Raw genomic sequence first — 21,336 nt, forward strand, 5'->3', positions numbered from 1 at the left:
GCCATTTTTGGCACGCGCTAGCGATGTGCCGGTGTTTTGTGGCGCGCCGCAGACGCTGCAAGCAACCCGAGGTCCGTTCGCCACTCTTGCAGATCGGAGATCTGCGAGAGTGGGGACGTTTAACGCGACCCCTTTTAAAACATTGCGTTAGCGCAATCCGCTAACGCTAGGCGCTAAACGGATTGCTCTAACGCAATCTGAACCTAGCCTAAGTCACTTTGGGTCTATATGATAGTAGATACCCCAAACTGCACACCTTAAGATGCTCAAAACCACATTTAAGAAGTTTATTAACCCTTCAAGTACTTCACAGTAATTGTTAAAATGTGGGGGGGGGGGAAATGAACATTTAAATTTTTTTCCCAAAAAATGTATTCAGGTCCAAAATGTCTTATTTTTTCAAGGGTAACAGGAAAAAATGGACCCCAAAATTTGCTGTGAAATTTTTCCTGAGTACGCCGATACCCCATATGAGGGAGAAAACCAATGTTTGGGCGCACAGCAGAGCAAAGCCATTTGACTTTTTGAATGGAAAATTTACTGCAACAATTGGTGAACTCCATGTGGCATTTGGAGAGTCACTGATGTGCCTTAACAGTGAAATTCCCCCACAAGTGACACCATTTTGGAAACTAGACCTGTCCGTGAACTGATCTAGATGTGTGGTGAGCACATTGAACCCTCAGTTGCTTCACAGAAGTTTACAAAGTAAAAATAAAAAACAATCAAATTTTCCCCACAAACATGTTTTAGCACTAAAAATATTTCATTTTCATAAGAGTAACAGTAGAAATTACACCATAGAATTTGTTGTGCAATTTCTCCTGAGGACATCAATACCCCATATGTGGGGGAAAACTACTTTTGAGGCACAGTGCAAAGCTCAGAAGGGAAGAGACGCCATATTGGAGTTCAGATTTTGCTGGAATCTTTTGAGGGTGCCATGTCACATTAGCAGAGCCCCTGAGGTGCCAGAACAGCAGAATCCCCTATATGTGAACTCATTTTACAAACTATACTCTGCACCTTTATGGCCCCATAGGTGCTCCTTATAATGCTGTGCCCCATATATGCTCTGCACCTTTATGGCCCCATAGGTGCTCCTTATAATGCTGTGCCCCATATATGCTCTGCACCTTTATGGCCCCATAGGTGCTCCTTATAATGCTGTGCCCCTTATATGCTCTGCACCTTTATGGCCCCATAGGTGCTCCTTATAATGCTGTGCCCCATATATGCTCTGCACCTTTATGGCCCCATAGATGCTCCTTATAATGCTGTGCCCCATATATGCTCTGCACCTTTATGGCCCCATAGGTGCTCCTTATAATGCTGTGCCCCTTATATGCTCTGCACCTTTATGGCCCCATAGGTGCTCCTTATAATGCTGTGCCCCATATATGCTCTGCACCTTTATGGCCCCATAGGTGCTCCTTAGAATGCTGCTGGTGCTGCCATAAAAAAAAAAATAAAATCACATACTCACCTCTCTTCTCAGGACGCCGGCGCTTTCAATAATTACCTGCTCCTCGTGCGGCTCCGTCTCCAGCACTGACGCTCAGCAGAGGGCGCGCACTGACTACGTCACAGCGCCCTCTAACCTGAGCGTCACTGCTAGAGGACGCTGCAGACGGAGCCGGAGCGAGGAGCAGGTAATTATAGCGCTGCGCTCCCCTTACCTGCTGCGGCGCGGTCCCTGCAGTCCCTGGCTTCTCCGACGCTGCAGCTTCTTCCTGTAATTGAGCGGTCACATGGCACCGATCATTTACAGCAATGAATATGCGGCTCCTCCCCTATGGGGGTGGAGCTGCCTATTCATTTCTGTAATGAGCGGTGCCATGTGACCGCTCAGTGCAGGAAGAATCTGCAGCGCCGGAGAAGCCAGGGACTGCAGGGACCGCGCTGGGAGCAGGTAAGTATGATTACACAGCCCCCGCTCCCCCTCCCCTGCTGACACCCGGGTATATGACTCGAGTATAAGCCGAGAGGGGGACTTTCAGCCCAAAAAAATGGGCTGAAAATCTCGGCTTATACTCGAGTATATACGGTACATTTTTACCACCAACATTTTGTTTTAGCCCCAGATTTTACATTTTCACACAAGTGGATAAAAATAACACCAAAATTTATCCCACAATTACTACTTAGCGTGGCAATACCCATATGTGATGGACAGTACTACTTAGCCATACAGAGACTCTGGAGGAACGGAGCGCTATTTGCCTCCTGAAGTGCAGATTTTCCTAGAACAGTTTGCAGGCTCCATGTATAGAGCCCCTAATTGCTAGAAGAGCAGAATCCCCATTCAAGTGACCCCATTTTGGAAACTATACCCCTTGAGGAATTTATCTACCAGTATAGTGAAGATTTTGACTCCATGGGTATTTTCCAGAAACAAGCAGCAATGAATGTTGCCAAGTGAAAATTGCAAACTGCCATTGTAGTGACCAGTATGATGCAGTCGCCACTACATTATGCCCAGTCTGTGCTAAGGGGCTCTGGAGGCATACACCCGTAAATTAGGCAGGCTCTCATCACCTCAGAAGTGTCAAACATGGATGCAATATGTGGTTTAGATACACTGTGGGGCTCAGAAGAGAGGGGGGCATTTGGATTTAGGAGCTATTTCGCTTTTCCAGAGCCTTTGTCCTACCAGTAATATGGAAGCCCCCTATGTTTCCGTTAACAGATGACTGACCTGAGCCAGGGCTTTCTTTTCATTTTACATAACGTTTGGGATCACATTTATCCGGTGCTCTACGTTGACCACTTATTTTGGGGTTTCCATCTACGGTAAATCTCCAAGTGACGTGATTTAGATGAAACCCCTGAGGGAGCCATTCACTATAATGAGGCAGCAGAGTTATTCTGGATTCTGTCTCGCCTCTGTTCTTTTCAGAAGTGCACAAAACTGTGGCCGGTGGCACTTTTATGCAATCCTAAAATGACAGACACCGCCAGATCACAGGTCAGACGGCGTCCACAGTGCCTCCATCTGCCTCATTATAGGGAATCTTCCACAAGGAGTTCCGTCTGAATCGCGTATTTCAGAAATTTAAACGGAAACATCGGTGTAAGAGCTTAGGAAAAATGTGCGCCAAGCCTTTCTGTGATCTTTGGGATGCAGAATGAAAAAATCTACAGCAGGTGAAGAATTGGTTTTATTTATCTTTTTACACTGTTCCTCGTGCGATATTGGTGATTAGGCGACTTTATTCTTTGGGTCTGTATGATTACATTGATACCAGATTTATATCGGTTTTATGTTTGGCTGCTGTCACACACTAAAAGATGCTTTTTACTGAAAAAAAATAGTTTTTGTATCGCCACATTTTTCCATATTTTGACCCACAGAGTCAGAGTGGGTTTTTTTGCTGGATGAGTTGACGTTTTTATTGGCCCCATTTTCGGGCACATGACATTCTTTGATCGTTTCCTATTCGTGAGGCAGAACGAACAAAAACCAGCTATTCAGAAATTTTTTTTTAATGATTACAGTGATACCTCATTTAAATAATTATTTTTGCATCACTTTATTCTGAGAGCTATAACTTTTTTGTTTTTCTGCTGATGGAGCTGTATGGTGGCTTATTTTTTGCGAGACAAAATGACATTTTCAGCGGTACAATGTTTATTAATATCCCTCTTTTTGATTGTGTTTTTATCCACTTTTTGTTCGACGGTGTGATGATAAAGCATTATTTTTTGCCTTATTATTTTTTTATGGTTTTCACTAAAGAGGTTAATTAGTGCGACCGTTTTATAGGTCCGATCATTGCAGATGCGGTGATACCAAATATGTGTACTTCTATTGTTTTGGGGTTTTTTTCCATTCAAATATTTATTTAGAGATTCGATATCTTTTGGGTTTTTTTATTATTATTTTTGAGTTTTTAAAAAATAGTTTTACAATTACTAACATTTTTTTTTTACTTATTTTCTAACTTTTTACCACTTTGTCCCACTATGGCACAATCATTTTTTTGCAGGCTAATCACTTCTATAGCATGGAGATGAAGCAACATCTGCATGCTATAGAAACTATCAGCTCTGCACTGATAGACAAACTTGCTCATCATGCACTGTGCATAATCAGCAAGTTTGCTAGGTCTGGTGACCCGGATGTCGTCGTGACATCGGGTCACCATGGCAACTATTGGACTCCATGTCACCGTGGGGTCTCCGATCCAAAGGCAGAGGGGCTGTTAGCCCTCTGCCAACTTATGGAATGCTGCGATCATGTCCAATCGCAGCATTTCGGGGGTTAAAGTGCCGAGAGCGGTCACAGACCGCTCCTGACACTTACTGCCAGGTGTCAGCTGTCAGAATCAGCTGACACCCGGTGGTGATCGCCTGCACACCCCCCCCCCGTGTGCAGAGGCGTTCGATCAGATGTAATAATCCGTCCCTGGTCATTTAGGCCGAAGACACAGGGACGTGTTATTACTAGTGATGAGCGAATATACTCGTTGCTCGGGTTTTCCAGAGCATGCTTGGGTGGTCTCCGAGTATTTGTGACTGCTCGGAGATTTAGTTTTCGTTGATTCAGCTGCATGATTTACAGCTTCTAGCCAGCCTGAGTAGATGTGGGGGTTGCCTGGTTGCTAGGAAATCCGCCCGTTATCAAACTGTCTATCAGTTGTAAATCATTCAGCTGTGGTGAAGAAAACTAAGTCTCCGAGCACTAACAAATACTTGGAGATCACCCGAGCATGTTCAGGAAAACCTGAGCAACGAGTATATTCGCTCATCACTACTTATTACGTCTGATGTCAAGAAGGGGTCAATGTTTTGGTGTTTTTTTTAGATTTGTTTTGCTTTTTTGGTGTTGGATTGTAGATATTAAGTAATAAATATCAGTATGTGACTATAATCGGATTGAGCGGTGGCAGGACGGGGCCATGACTGGATGTACTGTAGTGATCATGTGAAGCCAGTAACAGACCCAGAGATTTCTTACATGGGATCTTTTTGATGTAACATCTTCATCCCATTCAGAACCCTACAATATCGGATCCTCTCAGTGGAGATCTTCTATATAAGAGAATTGTCCTGATTGACCCATCAAGGATGCCTAGGGAATGGGACAAGATGGAGGAGAGAATATTACACCTCACCTTAGAGATCCTCTTTCGGCTTACTGGAGAGGTGAGAGATTCTGATGACGTCACATTACATCATTCTTATCTATGGGAATAACAGAAGAACAGAACTGGAAAGGTGAGGACTCTGGAAATGTCTGTAGTGAGGTTTATTAATGTGTCTCTCCATAACCAGGATTACACAGTAGTTAAGAAGACCTCTAGCAAGTGCTGTCAGGCCTCTGTGTGTGGGGGATGGGAAAGACCCCTGAGTCCAATAAAGGGGCCTCCACCTCACCCACTGATACATGAAGACATCAATGACCAGAAGATCCTAGAACTCACGTACAAGATGATTGAGCTGCTGACTGGAGAGGTGACACTGCTGGGAATGCTGGGACATTGTATAGTAACGCTATGAAGGGATCTGGAGGATGACTATATAATTGTATGTGTCAGGTTCCTATAAGGTTTCAGGATGTCACAGTCCATTTGTCCATGGAGGAGTGGGAGTATTTAGAAGGACATAAAGATCTGTATAAGGACGTCATGATGGAGGTTCCCCAGCCCCTGACATCACCAGGTAATAGACAGAACTAAATACACACTGCCTATAATTATCTGTATGTAAAGAATAAATTTAGTCCCTGTTTGTGTTTTCTCCAGTTCTATCCAATGAGAGGACAACACCAGAGAGAAGTCCCCATTTTCTTCTTCCACAGGACTGTAAAAAAGAAAATCTCTATGTTCCTCAAGATGATCAGGTAGATGGAGAGTAGGTGTCATGAGATCTCCCCTATGATGTGTAGAAGGCTGTGAAGGTCTTGTTTTATATGTTTTATACACCAGTATTATACACTGAATGGCAAGTTTATTAGATACACCCACCATACTGGAGCCTCTCTGTTTAGAAATCAGACATGTAACCAACTTTGTGCATAAAATCAAGTGATCAATTTTCTGTGCATCAGTTTCATACTAAATTCACATTAGAATAGAACTATCAAGCAATCAGACTTCTAACAAGACAGGATTATCGGTGCTGGCTAAGGACCAATATTTCTAAAACTTCCAACCATATGGGGTTTTTACATACAAAACTGTCAACAGTATACAGTTGTGCTCAAACGTTTACATACCGTGGCAGAATTTTTGCTTTCTTGGCCTTTTTTCAGAGAATATGAATGATAACACCAAAACTTTTTCTCCACTCATGGTTAGTGGTTGGGTGAAGCCATTAATTTTCCAACTACCGTGCGTTCTCTTTTTAAATCATAATGACAAGCCAAAACATCCAAATGAGCCAGATCAAAAGTTCACATACCCCATTTCTTAATACCGTTTATTGACCCCTCTAACATCAATGACAGCCTGAAGTCTTTTGTGGTAGTTGAGGTTCTTTATTTTCTCAGATGTTAAAGCTGCCCACTCTTCTTGGCAAAAAGCCTCCAGTTCCTGTAAATTCCTGGGCTGTCTAGCATGAACTGCACTCTTGAAATCTCCCCAGAGTGGCTCAATGATATTGAGGTCAGGAGACTAAGATGGCCATTCCAGAACCTTCATTTTGTTCTGCTGTAGCCAATGACTTGGCCTTGTGTTTTGGATTGTTGACATGTTGGAATATCCAAGAACGTCCCATGTGCAGCTTCCGAGCAGATGAGTGCAAATTTGTCTCCAGTATTTGCTGATAACGTGCTGCATTCATCTTTCCTTCAACTTTGACCAAGTTTCCTGTGCCTTTGTAGCTCACGCATCCCCAAAACATCAGCAATCCACCTCAGTGCTTTACAGTAGTAATGATGTTCCTTTCATCATAGGCCTTGTTGACCTCTCTCCAAATGTTACGTTTATAGTTGTGGCCAAAAAGTTCAATTTTGGTCTCATCACTCCAAATTACCGTACCTTGTTGCAGAAGTTTTGCGGCTTGTAGTTGTGCTGTTTTTCATATTGTAGGCAAGATACTTTGTGGCATTTGCATTTGTAATGGCTTTCTGCTTGTGACTTGAACATGCAGCCCATTTTTCTTCAAGTGCCTCCTTATTGTGTATCTTGAAACAGCCACTCTGCTAGTTTTCAGAGAATCCTGTATTTCAGCTGATGTTATTTGTGGGTTTTTCTTTGCATCCCAAACAGTTGGTAGTTGTGGACGACATTTTTGTTGGTCTACTGGACCATGGTTTTGTTTTTACAGTGCCCCTGATTTTCCATTTGTTAATCACAGTTTTAATGCTGCTGACTAGCATTATCAATTCCTTGGATATCTTTTTGTATCCCTTTCCTGCTTTATACAGTTCAACTACCTTTTCCCGTATATCCGTTGATACTTTTTTGCTTTCCCCATGATTCACAATCCAGAAAAGTCAGTGGCTGGATGATAGATGCAAGAATCTGTCTGGATCCCAGAAACTCACTCAGCTTTTATGCACACACACTGATTACGAGGAAACAGGTCACTGGTGAGGATGATACCTTTAGTAGCCATTCAAACCCATTTGTGTCAACTTCTGTGCATGTTATCAGGCCAAAATCACCAGGATATGTGAACTTGTGATCAGGGTCATTTGGATGTTTTGGATTGTCATTATGATTTAAAAAGAGAAAACACAGTAGTTTGACAATAAATGGCTTCACCCAACCACTAACCATGAATGGAGAAAAAGTTTTGGTGTTATCATTCATATTCTCTGAAAAAAGGCCAAGAAAGCAAAAATTCTGCCAGGGTATGTAAACTTTTGAGCACAACTGTACAAGTGATCAAATCAAATGTCCAATAAAAGAGGATCTTGTGCATGTAAACAACTCATTAGAGATGAATAAATCTACCAGAAGTTTTAGGCTATGTGCACACGTATTTTTTAGGTCTGCGGATTTTTCCGCAGTGGATTTGAGAAATCCGCAGGTGAAAGGCACTGTGTTTTACCTGCAGATTTACCGCGAATTTTATGCAGATTTTTGCGGATTCCACCTGCGTTTTACACCTGCAGGTTTAAACCGCTGCGTAATCCGCACAAAGAATTGACATGCTGTGGAATGTAAACCGCAGCGTTTCCGCGCGTTTTTTTCCGCAGCATGGGCACAGCGGTTTCTGTTTTCCATAGATTTACATGGTACTGTAAACTCATGGAAAACTGCTGCGGACCCGCAGCTGCAGATCCGCAGCAAAATCTGCAACGTGTGCACATAGCCTTAAAGACTGATTTGTTCAATTTAGTGGGGAAATTCTATTCACATTGAATAAATAGCAAATTAAATCTGCCAGGAAAGTGCTAAATAGATCATTCCTCTCCCAGACTCAGCTCGTACCTTTAATCTTGTCCTCCTGGTTCTCTGATTGGCTCTTCTATTCCTATCTATCTTTTATTGTTTTTCTTTCCGGCATTTTCTTCGTTCACTAGGCCCCATGTCATGCTGTTGGAAATGATAAATATCATTGCCATGCTTCACACCACGTGCGGTCACTTTGAACATGACCCACCTGACGGCCTGTGGCCTAGTGAATGAGAGACCTGGCCCAGAAGGAAGATAGGGAAGAAAGGCAGAAGATCCAATCAGAGACCCAATGGCGGAAGGATCGCTATGGGGAGGGCTGAGGGAAGGTGAGTATTACATATTTTTTAACCTTTTTCCTGGCCAAAAGCAAATCACACACACAAAAAATGGAATCTAGTGAATCCAATTTTTTTTTATATATTCCGATTAGATTAATTTATATAACTTGATGATAGAAGTTCAGATTGAATGCAACCTGTAGTCTTGTGCACCTATCAGAATGCTGGAGAACAAGTAATTGTGTCCTAAGGATAAAAGCATCAGCTCACGACGTGAAAAACAAGCCATCACACAGCTCTAGCCACTTAAAAATGCAGTTTCACTGCACTAGGAGATTTTTATCCCGGTTTTCCAGTACTTTCCATGATTAAATGAATGTTTTTCAAAATTATAATTCTTCCGGCAAAAAACAAGACGGCAGAATTCAAAATAATAAAAGTTATGGCTCTGGGAAGTAGACAAGAGCGTAAAAATGGAAAATCACTCATTTGGGAATTGGTTAAATGCTTGATGCAAAAAAGCACAGTTGGGATACAGTATATTAGAAGTTGAACAGAAAAACAAAAAGGCAAAAGCAATGAGAGGAAAAGTGCAACAATTAGACCACTGATTAGTGGAAAAACGCTCCCGGGTCGGATGAATCTAAATTTCTGTGGCATCATGATGAAAGGATGGGAAGGTCAGAATTTGACACCAGCAGCATCAATCCAGTTCCCCACACTCAGGATCGTGGAAGTGGAGTAATGGTCCATGGAATGTTTTCTTGGCACAGCCCAAGTTCTTGGATGTCTGTGGATGGATGTTTGGATACTAAGGCTTACCTAAGCATTGTGATGATGCAAATTCATCCTTTTCCTGGAAGAATGAGAATGACCCATGTCACAAGGGTCATATAGTAATGGATTGCTTCCAGGATTATGCCCATGAGTTTTTCTTGCTTCCCCAGCCTTCACAGTACCCATATCATAATCCTGTAGAACATCTGCTGGATGAGGTAGAATGGGTAGTCCTGAGTTTATCGGCACCTCCATCTAATTTGTCACAATTGCAAGAAGTTATTTCGATCTCATTTAGGAATTATTTAATCACATAGTGGAATATATGATGTCATAAATTGACGAATTCCTAAAGATCAAAGGAGGTCCAGCGTGCCACTAGATTGGTGTCTCTAATAATGTGGCCATTCAGTGTATCTTTTATACTTGGTGGAGATGACAGGGTAAAGCTGATCATAGACACTGGATGTTTGAATCTTCTCACAATTTTCTGGTTTTCGAGAATGCTGGTTACAATTTTTATCAACCAACATGTTGGATTTAAACAGGAGACATGCAGCTATTTTTTTGGTCGTCATGTTCATTTATGATCTTTTATTTTCTTCTGAATCATTTCACATGACTTCTCCATCTGTCTGTGTCTTTTACAATCTTTGTTTCAGGCTAATCATCTGACCCATATTGATACTACAGAGACATATGTGAGAGGTGATGAGTGGTGTAATGAGGAGATTCCTACAGATAACCGCACAGGTGAGTAGTGACCACTAAATGCAGAGAATTCCCAGATTCTAAAGACGAGATGATTTATTCACACAGAATGTATTTGTGTTTGTTACTGATTTGATGTCAGAACAAAAATTACCTTTTTTTTTTTCTTTTTTTTAACACATTTTAATGTGAAAGTTTAACCCCTTTCCAACGTTGGGCATAATAATAAGACTCCTTGCCTTTGATGTGGGCTCCAGCACTGAGCCCACATCTTTCATGGCACATGTCAGCTGTTTTCAACAGCCACGGGTGGAATCGCGACCCACCCACGGCTGTTAACTAGTTAAATACCACTGTCATTCTCTGACAGCAGCATTTAACTCGCGCTTACGGGAAGCACATGAGAAATCCCGCCTATCGGTGACCCCATCACGTGATCGCGGATTACTGATGGGTTGGCATGACAACCAGAGTTCTTCAGCAGACCTCTATGCGGTGTTCGGCGCTCATAGCAAGAGAGCATTTCTGCTGCATACATGCGATTTGATCATCACCTCTATGTAGCAAAGCCGATCGGGTAACTGCAGCTTCTAGTCTCCTATGAAGACTATTGAAGAATGCAAAAAGTAAAAAAAAAAAATTTCATGTATTAAAAAAATGTAAAAAATATAAAAGTTCAAATAACCCCCCTTCGCCCCATTCAAAATAAAACAACAAAAAATCAAACATACACATATTTGGTATCGCCGCATTCAGAATCGCCCGATCTATCAATATGAAAATTTTTTTACCTGATCGCTAAATGGCTTAACGAGAAAAAGTCTAAACGCCAGAATTATGTGTTTTTCGTCGCCCCTATGCAATAAAATGCAATAACAAAGACGATCAAAAGATCATATCTACACCAACAAGGTATCAATTAAAACATCAGCTTGGCATGCAAAAATTAAGCCCTCACCCAGCCCCAAATCACAAAAACTGGAGAAGCTACAGGTCTCGGAAAATGGTGCCATTTTTAAAAACATTTTTTAGCAAAGTTTGGATTTTTTTTTTCACCACTTCACTTGAAAAAGAACCTATACATGTTTGATGTCTATGAACTCGTAATGACCTGCAGAATCATAATGGCAGGTCAGTTTTAGCATTTAGTGAACATCGTAAAAAAAACAACAACAACTGTGGAAATGCACTTTTTTTTGCAATTTTACAGCACTTTGAATTTTTTCCGTCTTCCAGTACACGATATGTTTAAACCAATGGTGTTGTTCAAACGTATAACTTGTCCTGCAAAATATAAGACTTTGAGATAACTTCAAGACTCATGGGAAAAAGATTTACCGTATATACTCGAGTATAAGCCGAGATTTTCAGCCCAAATTTTTGGGCTGAAAGTGCCCCCCTCGGCTTATACTCGAGTCACGGTAGCGGTGGGGTCGGCAGGTGAGGGGCTGAGGGCGCTGAGGTATACTTACCTAGTCCCAGCGATCCTCGCGCTGTCCCTGCCGTCCCACGGGCTTCGGCGCTGCAGTTTCTTCCTCTCTTCAGCGGTCACGTGGGACCGCTCATTACAGAAATGAATAAGCGGCTCCACCTCCCATAGGGGCGGAGCCGCTTATTCATTTCTCTAATCAGCGGTGCCGGTGACCGCTGATAGAGAAAGAAGCTGCGGCACCGAAGACAGGAGGGGACAGCGCGAGGATCGCCAGGACTAGGTGAGTATAGCATATTCACCTGTCCTCGTTCCAGCCGCCGGGCGCCGATCCATCTTCCCGGCCGGCGCCTCCATCTTCCCGGCGTCTCTGCTCTCTGACTGTTCAGGCAGAGGGCGCGATGACGCATACAGTGTGCGCGGCGCCCTCTGCCTGATCAGTCAGAGCAGAGACGCTGGGAAGATGGAGGCGCCGGAACGAGACGCTGGGAGCTGCAATCAAGGGAGGTGAGTATGTGGTTTTTTTTCTTTATTGCGGCAGCGGCGGCACAAATTTATGTGGAACATCTATGGGGCACAGTGAACGGTGCAGAGCACCGTATAAGGCACAGCTAGGGGGCATAATGAACGGTGCAGAGCACCGTATAAGGCACAGCACAGCTAGGGGGCACAATGAACGGTGCAGAGCACCGTATATGGCACAGCACAGCTATGGGGCACAGTGAACGGTGCAGAGCACCGTATATGGCACAGCACAGCTATGTATGGGGCACAGTGAACGGTGCAGAGCACCGTATATGGCACAGCACAGCTATGGGGCACAGTGAACGGTGCAGAGCACCGTATATGGCACAGCACAGCTATGGGGTACAGTGAACGGTGCAGAGCACCGTATATGGCACAGCACAGCTATGGGGCACAGTGAACGGTGCAGAGCACCGTATATGGCACAGCACAGCTATGGGGCACAGTGAACGGTGCAGAGCACCGTATATGGCACAGCACAGCTATGTATGGGGCACAGTGAACGGTGCAGAGCACCGTATATGGCACAGCACAGCTATGGGGCACAGTGAACGGTGCAGAGCACCGTATATGGCACAGCACAGCTATGGGGCACAGTGAACGGTGCAGAGCACCGTATATGGCACAGCACAGCTATGGGGCACAGTGAACGGTGCAGATCACCGTATATGGCACAGCACAGCTATGGGGCACAGTGAACGGTGCAGAGCACCGTATATGGCACAGCACAGCTATGGGGCACAGTGAACGGTGCAGAGCACCGTATATGGCACAGCACAGCTATGGGGCACAGTGAACGGTGCAGAGCACCGTATATGGCACAGCACAGCTATGTATGGGGCACAGTGAACGGTGCAGAGCACCGTATATGGCACAGCTATGGGGCACAGTGAACGGTGCAGAGCACCGTATATGGCACAGCTAGGGGGCACAATGAACGGTGCAGAGCACTATATGGTTCACACCTATGGGGAAATATGAACAGTGCAGAGCACTATATGGCACAGCTATGGGGAAATAATGATCTATTTTTATTTTTGAAATTCACCGGTAAATGCTGCATTTCCACCCTAGGCTTATACTCGAGTCAATAAGTTTTCCCAGTTTTTTGTGGCAAAATTAGGGGGGTCGGCTTATACTCGGGTCGGCTTATACTCGAGTATATACGGTATATTCAGCTGCTTATGATGAAATAAATGCAAATCCAAATACATCTTGAAATGTGCAGCTTGTAGCCAAGAGGTCAATATTACATCCTATATTATAGAAAGGACTTTTACAGATGCATTGTTACCAATTATGATTATTTTCATTTCAACGGTGAATAATTTTTTTTTTTTAATTTTCTTATTTTTTTTATTTTTATTTTTTTTTGTCTCTAATATCTCATTTGCATATAGCTGAATTTTGTCACCTTCTCCGCCACAATCAAATTTAGGAATGTTTTATCCCACCTGAATTTAATAGCAAGAAATTCGATAAATTAGTGAATAATACGGGTCAGGCATTTAACCATTGATGTCCATCCTGACCTGGGGGACTGGTACAAAAGCTTAACCCATTTAAAAGAGTACTTTACTATACCAAAACTGACCATTACTTTTCATAGGAATCTTCACTCCACCTTAACGAACGCCTTGTTGTGTCTAATGACACAATGCACATACTCTCTACAGGCTAGTATGGGCCCTTCTTCAGTGCAAAAACCTGTTCTGATCACTGTGAATAATTGTACTAATCACTTTATTTTAGTCCTTCTGGAAGAACCGTTGCCAATAATTTCATGTCTGTAATAGGCCGGTATGACTTCCTTTTAGCGGGTCTTTCCCTTTTTTAAGGTTTAGAGAAATAACTCCCTTCTGTCGTAGATTTCGGCAAATGACCATTTACAAAGGTTGCATTAACCCCTTCCCGACCTTTGACGCAGCGTATGCGTCATGAAAACCTGTGCCATTCCGACCTGTGACGCAGCATATGCGTCATGGCTGGATTGGGCTCCTGCAGGCCGGGTGAAAGGGTTAACTGTAATTTCACCCAGCCTGCAGGGACGGGAGGAATTGTACTTTAGCCCCGGGGGGGGGGGGAAGGGGGAGTTTTTTCACCCCCCCGTGGCTACGATCGCTCTGATTGGCTGTTGAAAGTGACGTTTCACTTTCACTTTCAATCAGAGCGATAGTAATATTTCACCAATGAAAATTGGTGAAATATTACAATCCAGCCATGGTCGATGCTGCAATAGCATCAGCCATGGCTGGAGATCGCGATGTGCCCCCGCCACCAATCACCTCCCCTCCGTCCTCTGTCCTGTCATTTCCTGTCCTCCGCTCCCCTCCGTCCTCCTGTCCGCTCCCCCCGCTGTCCGGTCCCCCCCGCTGTCCAATCACCCCCCATCATACTTACCGACCTCCCGTGTGCCTCCCGGTGTCTATCCGGCTGCTGCATGGGCGCCGCCATCGGATTTGGCTGCGGATCTGCAGCAGATTTGGCTGCGGACCCGCAGCGGATTGGCCGCTGCGGATTCGTAGCAGTTTTCCATCAGGTTTACAGTACCATGTAAACCTATGGAAAACCAAATCCGCTGTGCCCATGGTGCAGAAAATACCGCGCGGAAACGCTGTGTTGTATTTTCCGCAGCATGTCAATTCTTTGTGCGGATTCCGCAGCGTTTTACACCTGTTCCTCAATAGGAATACACAGGTGAAATCCGCACAAAAAACACTGGAAATCCGCGGTAAATCCGCAGGTAAAATGCAGTGCCTTTTACCTGCGGATTTTTCAAAAATGGTGCGGAAAAATCTCACACGAATCCGCAACGTGGGCACATAGCCTTAGGGTTAGGGTTGGAATTAGGGCTAAGGTTGGAAATAGGGTTAAGATTAGGCTGTGGTTAGGGTTAGGGTTGGGATTAGGGTTAGGGGTGTGTTGGGGTTAGGGTTGTGGTTAGGGGTGTGTTGGGGTTAGGGTTGTCATTAGGGTTATGGCTAGAGTTGGGATTAGGGTTAGGGGTGTGGGGGGGTCAGTGTTGGAGTTAGAATTGAGGGGTTTCCACTGTTTAGGCACATCAGGGGTCTCCAAACGCAACATGGCGCCACCATTGATTCCAGTCAATCTTGCATTCAAAAAGTCAAATGGTGCTCCCTCCCGAGCCCCGACGTGCACCCAAACAGTGGTTTACCCCCACATATGGGGTACCAGCATACTCAGGACAAACTGGGCAACAATTATTGGGGTCCAATTTCTCCTGTTACCCTTGTGAAAATAAAAAATTGCTTGCTAAAACATAATTTTTGAGGAAAGAAAAATTATTTTTTATTTTCACAGCTCTGCGTTGTAAACTTCTGTGAAGCACTTGGGGGTTCAAAGTGCTCACCATATCTAATATATAATTGCCTAGAATACTACTTCCTGCAATTTGTGCCAACTTCCGTGGCTTTGTCCGGAGCTAATGTCCGGAGCTAATGTCCGGAGCTAATGTCCGGAGATAAGTGACGTCAACAGTGTCCAGTGTCTGATTGGTTGCCGCCTGCTGCGAGCGACCAATCAGAAACGTGCCGTACTGTGACACACTCCGCCCGCCATTTTGGTGTGATTTTTGAATTTTTACCTCACAGCAAGTTTCTACTGCGTGGAGGCGGGCCCAGTGACGTTGCTCTTCAAGCTCCTGCCGAATTTCGTCAAAAAAATGATAATACCATTTACCAAAACTATATATATTTAGTTGTGAAGTGGTTCAGTGACATTTTCACACCAATTTTGAACTTTTGTTTGGTGTTTTCTCCATATACTGCCTATTATTTTTGTTCTTTCTTACTATTATTTATTAATTGTATTATTCTTACATTTGAATAAATAAAGTATATATGGATTCTAGACTCCCGATTCTTTAGAATCGGGCTGCCATCTAGTATATAGATAAGTTCCTTTGGGGGTCTAGTTTCCAAAGAGGGGTCACTTGTGGGGGGTTTCTACTGTTTAGGCACATCAGGGGCTCTGCAAACGCAATGTGACGCCCGCAAACCATTCCATCAAAGTCTGCATTTCAAAAGTCACTACTTCCCTTCCGAGCCCCGACGTGTGCCCAAATAGTGGTTTACCCCCACATCTTGGGTATCAGCGTACTCAGGACAAACTCAGCAACAACTATTGGGGTCCAATTTCTCCTGTTACCCTTGTGAAAATAAAAAATTGCTTGCTAAAACATAATTTTTGAGAAAAGAAACATGATTTTTTATTTTCACGGCTGTGCGTTGTAAACTTCTGTGAAGCACTTGGGGGTTCAAAGTGCTCACCACATATCTAGATAAGTTCTTTGGGGGGTATAGTTTCCAAAGAGGGGTCACTTTTGGGGGGTTTCTACTGTTTAGGCACATCAGGGGCTCTGCAAACGCAACGTGACGCCCGCAGACCATTCCATCAAAGTCTGCATTTCAAAAGTCAATACTTCCCTTCCAAGCCTGTGCCCAAACAGTGGTTCCCCCCCACATATGGGGTATCAGCGTACTCAGGACAAACTGGACAACAACTTTTCGGGTCCAATTTCTCCTGTTACTCTTGTGAAAATAAAAAATTGTGGGCTAAAAAATAATTTTTGAGGAAAGAAAAATGACTTTTTATTTTCACGGCTCTGCGTTATAAACTTCTGTGAAGCACTTGAGGGTTTAAAGTGGTCACCACACATCTAGATTAGTTCCTTGGGAGGTCTAGTTTCCAAAATGGGGTCACATGTGGGGAAGCTTCAATGTTTAGGCATACAGGGGCGACATGGTGTCAGCAAACGATTGGAGCTAATTTTTCATTCAAAAAGTCAAATGGCGCTCCTTCCCTTCTGAGCCTTGCCGTGTGCACAAACAGTGGTTTGTGACCACATATGAGGTATCGATGTACTCAGGAGAAATTGCCCGACACATTTTAGGATCCATTTTATCCTGTTACCCATGTGAAAATGAAAAAATTGAGGCTAAAAGAAATTTTTTTGTGAAAAAAGTACTTTTTCATTTTTACGGATCAATTTGTGAAGCACCTGGGGGTTCAAAATGCTCACTATGCATCTAGATAAGCTCCTTGGGGGGTCTAGTTTCCAAAATGGGGTCACTTGTGTGGGAGCTCCAATGTTTAGGCACACAGGGGCTCTCCAAACGCGACATGGTGTCCGCTAAAGATTGGAGCCAATTTTTAATTGAAAAAGTCAAATGGCGCTCCTTCCCTTCCGAGCCCTGTCGTGCGCCCAAACAGTGGTTCCCCCCACATATGGGGTATCGGTGTACTCAGGACAAATTGTACAATAACTTTTGGTGTCCAGTTTCTCTTTTTACCCTTGGGAAAATAAAAAAATTGTTGCTAAAACATCATTTTTGTGACTAAAAAGTTAAATGTTCATTTTTTCCTTCCATGTTGCTTCTGCTGCTGTGAAGCACCTGAAGGGTTAATAAACTTCTTGAATGTGGTTTTGAGCACCTTGAGGGGTGCTAGGGGTAAATTTACCACTAGCATGAAGCCCAATATGTCACGAAAAAACAACCTCAGAACCGCTAGGATTCGTTGAAGCGTTCCTGAGTTGTTACCTCATAAAGGGACACTGGTCAGAATTACAAAAAACGGCCAGGTCTTTAAGGTCAAAATAGGCTGGGTCATGAAGGGGTTAAATACTTCCATCTATGGTTCCTGAATTTCCAACTCATATCTTCCGTAGACTTTAGATGTAATTCCATCCAAGCCCATGGTGTAATTTTGTAACAGAGATTTTATTGCTCCTCTAAATTCCTTAACCAAAATTGAAGCTTCCTCAAGGATTTTTTAGATCTGGATGGCTTAAGACAGGGGATCTCCTCCAAATATTCAGCAATTTCCCCTCTCTGATTTATCTAAAGTAGAGGCATAGATATTTCCAAAAGATAGCAAATTCTTAATTAATTCTCCATCTTCTAAAATACCTCCTTCCCTTCACTTTTATTACCTCTATGGGTTAATGTTCCTGCTCTATTTCAATAACAATAGCAAACATCTTCCCCACTCTTCCCAATTCACAGTGGGAAAATGTTCTGCTGGTCCCCTCTTGTGACTTAGGCTAAGTTCACACTGCGTTAGTGCAGTCCGTTCAACACATCCGTTAAACGGACTGCACCAACACAAGTGCCGACGTTTGCACAGCGCTAGCGCAGATGGAGCATCTGCTAGCTCCATCTGCGCTAGCAGTGCACTAGCAGTGACACACCCGGAAACGCTGCAGCCCGCGTCTCGGGTCCATCACTCAATGACGGCACATCGCTAGCGCATGTCCATTGTGGGCGTGCGCTAGCGATGTGTCCGTCATTGAAAGTAATGGCGGCGTTAACGGACTACGTTACACCGCGTTATGCCGCGGTGTAACGTAGTCCGTTAAACGGGTCACACTAACGCAGTGTGAACCCGGCCTTACCGGTATGTATTATTTTATTATTCATTGCTTATATAGCACCATCTTATTCCACAGCACTTTACATACATTATCATTGCTGTCCCCAATGGGACTCACAATCTAATTTCCCTATCAGTATGTCTTTGGAATGTGGGAGGATAAGCGGAGAACCTGGAGTAAACCCCCACAAACATATTGTTCCTGAAGGGAAAGAAAACTGACCCAACCCTTATTTTATCGAAATATTGATTTAGGCTATGTTCACATGTTACGTTATTGCTGCCTTTTTGTGTGCAAATCATGCTTGTTTTTTTTTCCTGACTGATTTGGAGAACTGCAGCATTTTTTTTTTTTTTTTAAATCTGCAACATGTCAATCCTTTCAGCATTTTTGTAGAACATTTCACCCATAGAAAAATATGATCACCACATGTTATGGCAACCCTTCGGCATCCCACGTTGGGCGGATAAAACAGTGCGTCTCTGAGACGCATGCTGTAAATGCAGCTGTCACAGCTTGATAGCGGCATTGAGCAGGTTAACAGCTACAGGTCGAGCTCCACTCGCCGCTGTTGGAAGTACATGATGGCTGAATGACACGGCCATTATTTGCAAAGATGCAGGCTCAATTCACAAGCCCACATGAAAAACAAAAGGCTGACTTGGTATGGAGTTATATATTAAGGAATACAATTGTATTTATATGTGTGGTGAGCAGAGATACCATTTGGGGGTTTGCACCTCTTTTGTATGTTTTGAGATGACAGTTGTTTGTTACATGTATTCTGATCTGAAGGAGCTCTATGCTTTGGAAATTTGCTGATATAATCCCTTATGTACACTAAATCTGTTGTAGCTATTCAATTATCTCATTTTGACCCTGATATTTACTAAAGATCGAGTTATGTCATACATAGTAGTCTGGCAGGTGGACGTGTTAGCAGGAGATGAATCACAATAATAGAAAAAGGAACCATCTCACCGTATTTTAGAGTCCAGTGTGCACGGAACAATGCTCTGATAAGCACAAGAATCATAAAAAAACCATCAGGGGTTACAGCTTTTGCTGAAATGGTAAAATATTCTTACTTTGAACATTGAACGCTTCATAGTAGCAAAGCGGGAGACAGGAAAATATGTGGCTTGGCGACACGTTTCGAACGTGGTCCAGCGTGCTGCTTCAAGGCCTGAGCAGGTGTTAATATTGAAATAAAATAAGAATATTTCACCAGAAGCTTTAACCCCTGTTGTTTTTTTTTATTGTTTTTTTTTTTTTTTTATTAAACATAATGCAGGTCAGGAGCAAGTCGGGGTAAGGATCAGTCATACGAGGTCTAATGTGACAAAACCTTGTCCTTGTCAGTTGAAAATTTTATTGAACTAGCAATTGTATAGACATTTTTACACAGAAATGTTATAAAATAAAGAGTAAATATAATTTCAGTAACATTATTTAAATCTAATAAAATGCATTTTGCTCTTTGCAGATGACTTTCCCAGGAACTCAGAGGGACTTCTGATATTTTCTGATTTTGCTGCAGATGATTATGGTGTCACACCAGATACATATGCAGAAAATGCCATTATCCCAGCTATATCTACAGCCCTGCTCAACAAAAGTTTATCCTCTGATTCTTTTCAACAGATGCTATCTTCACCACAAATTGTTAAAGAAAGCAAAAATAACAGAAAGGATGATGGACATCAAAGAGGTCACAAGAGAAAGAAGTCATACACATGTTTAGAATGTCTGAAATGTTTTACAAGAAAATCCACTCTTATTACACATGAAAGAACTCACACAGGAGAGAAGCCATTTTCATGTTCAGAGTGTGGGAAATGTTTTACAGAGAAATCAAAACTTGTTCAACATCAAAGAATTCACACCGGGGAAAAGCCATTTTCATGTTCTTTTTGTGGGAAATGTTTTACTAGGAAATCAACTCTTATAACACATGAGCGAAGTCACACGGGGGAGAAGCCATTTCCATGTTCAGAATGTGGGAAATGTTTTACAGCAAAAGACAAACTTCTTAAGCATCAGAGAATTCACGCATGGGAGAAGTCATTTTCATGTTCAGAATGTGCTAAAAGTTTTCACAGAAATCCTACCTTGTTATAGTTTCATAGTTTTAGGCTATGTTCCCACAAAGAGTATTTGGGGCTTTTTGGACATTGCATATTTTTGCTGCACAAAAAAAGTGTCTTATAGTTCCAGTAAAGTGTATGAGACTGACTTACAGTGCTTTTTTGAAATTGGCAAAATGTCAATTTCTCTTCTAGTAAATATTATTATTAATTATTATAGCGCCATTTATTCCATGGTGCTAAACATGTGAAAAGGGGTATACATAATAAAAAAACAAGTACATAATCTTAAACAATAGAGGTCACGACTGGCACAGGAGGAGATATGACCCTGCCCGCGAGGGCTCACAATCTACAAGGGATGGGTGAGGATACAGTAGATGAGGATAGAGCTGGTCGTGTAGCGATTTGGTGGTTACTGCAGGTAAATATGCATTAAATTGCAGATTTTCCTATTAAACTTCCGCAAGTAAAAAAATGTCCTTGTGTTTTTAGCGCGTTTCTACAACAGAAATGTTACTCGCACATTACTTTATCAATAATGTTTTATCAAAGCTAACGGGAAGTATCCAGTTTTTTTTTAAAGTACCATATCAAAAGGGGGCAAAAACCACAGATGAAAAATGTGCTAAAAATGTATGTGATAAAATGCAGTGAATCTAATAGATGTGGAAAATCTGGTACATCAAAAACTCACCAAATACTCATTGTGGGAACTTAGAGTTTATGTTTAACTCAGTGGACTTGTGGCTTCTTTCAACATTAAGTCTAACATGTTGATCCA

General features: G+C 42.8%; 1 protein-coding gene across 1 annotated transcript; it reads left to right on the forward strand.

Annotated features, from left to right (window-relative positions):
- Positions 1-5,002: 5,002 nt before the first annotated feature.
- LOC138664082 (oocyte zinc finger protein XlCOF8.4-like) lies at positions 5,003-21,023 on the forward strand. The gene is made up of 6 exons (XM_069750513.1): positions 5,003-5,148; positions 5,278-5,457; positions 5,541-5,664; positions 5,748-5,845; positions 10,069-10,159; positions 19,952-21,023. Exons 1-6 carry the CDS (start codon positions 5,071-5,073, stop codon positions 20,584-20,586), a joined length of 1,206 nt encoding a protein of 401 aa, XP_069606614.1. The 5' UTR covers positions 5,003-5,070; the 3' UTR covers positions 20,587-21,023.
- The last annotated feature ends 313 nt before the right edge of the window (positions 21,024-21,336 follow it).

This window comes from Ranitomeya imitator, chromosome 2, assembly GCF_032444005.1.
Source record: "Ranitomeya imitator isolate aRanImi1 chromosome 2, aRanImi1.pri, whole genome shotgun sequence".
NCBI classification, from domain to species: Eukaryota; Metazoa; Chordata; class Amphibia; order Anura; family Dendrobatidae; genus Ranitomeya; species Ranitomeya imitator.

Bases quoted from the DNA above. Each gene is read 5' to 3' on its own strand.
- LOC138664082 (XM_069750513.1), top strand. From the start codon at position 5,071: ATGCCTAGGGAATGGGACAAGATGGAGGAGAGAATATTACACCTCACC. The intron at 5,149-5,277 runs GTGAGAGATTCT...CTCCATAACCAG, and splicing joins TCTTTCGGCTTACTGGAGAG to GATTACACAGTAGTTAAGAA. The intron at 5,846-10,068 runs GTAGATGGAGAG...TCTTTGTTTCAG, and splicing joins ATGTTCCTCAAGATGATCAG to GCTAATCATCTGACCCATAT.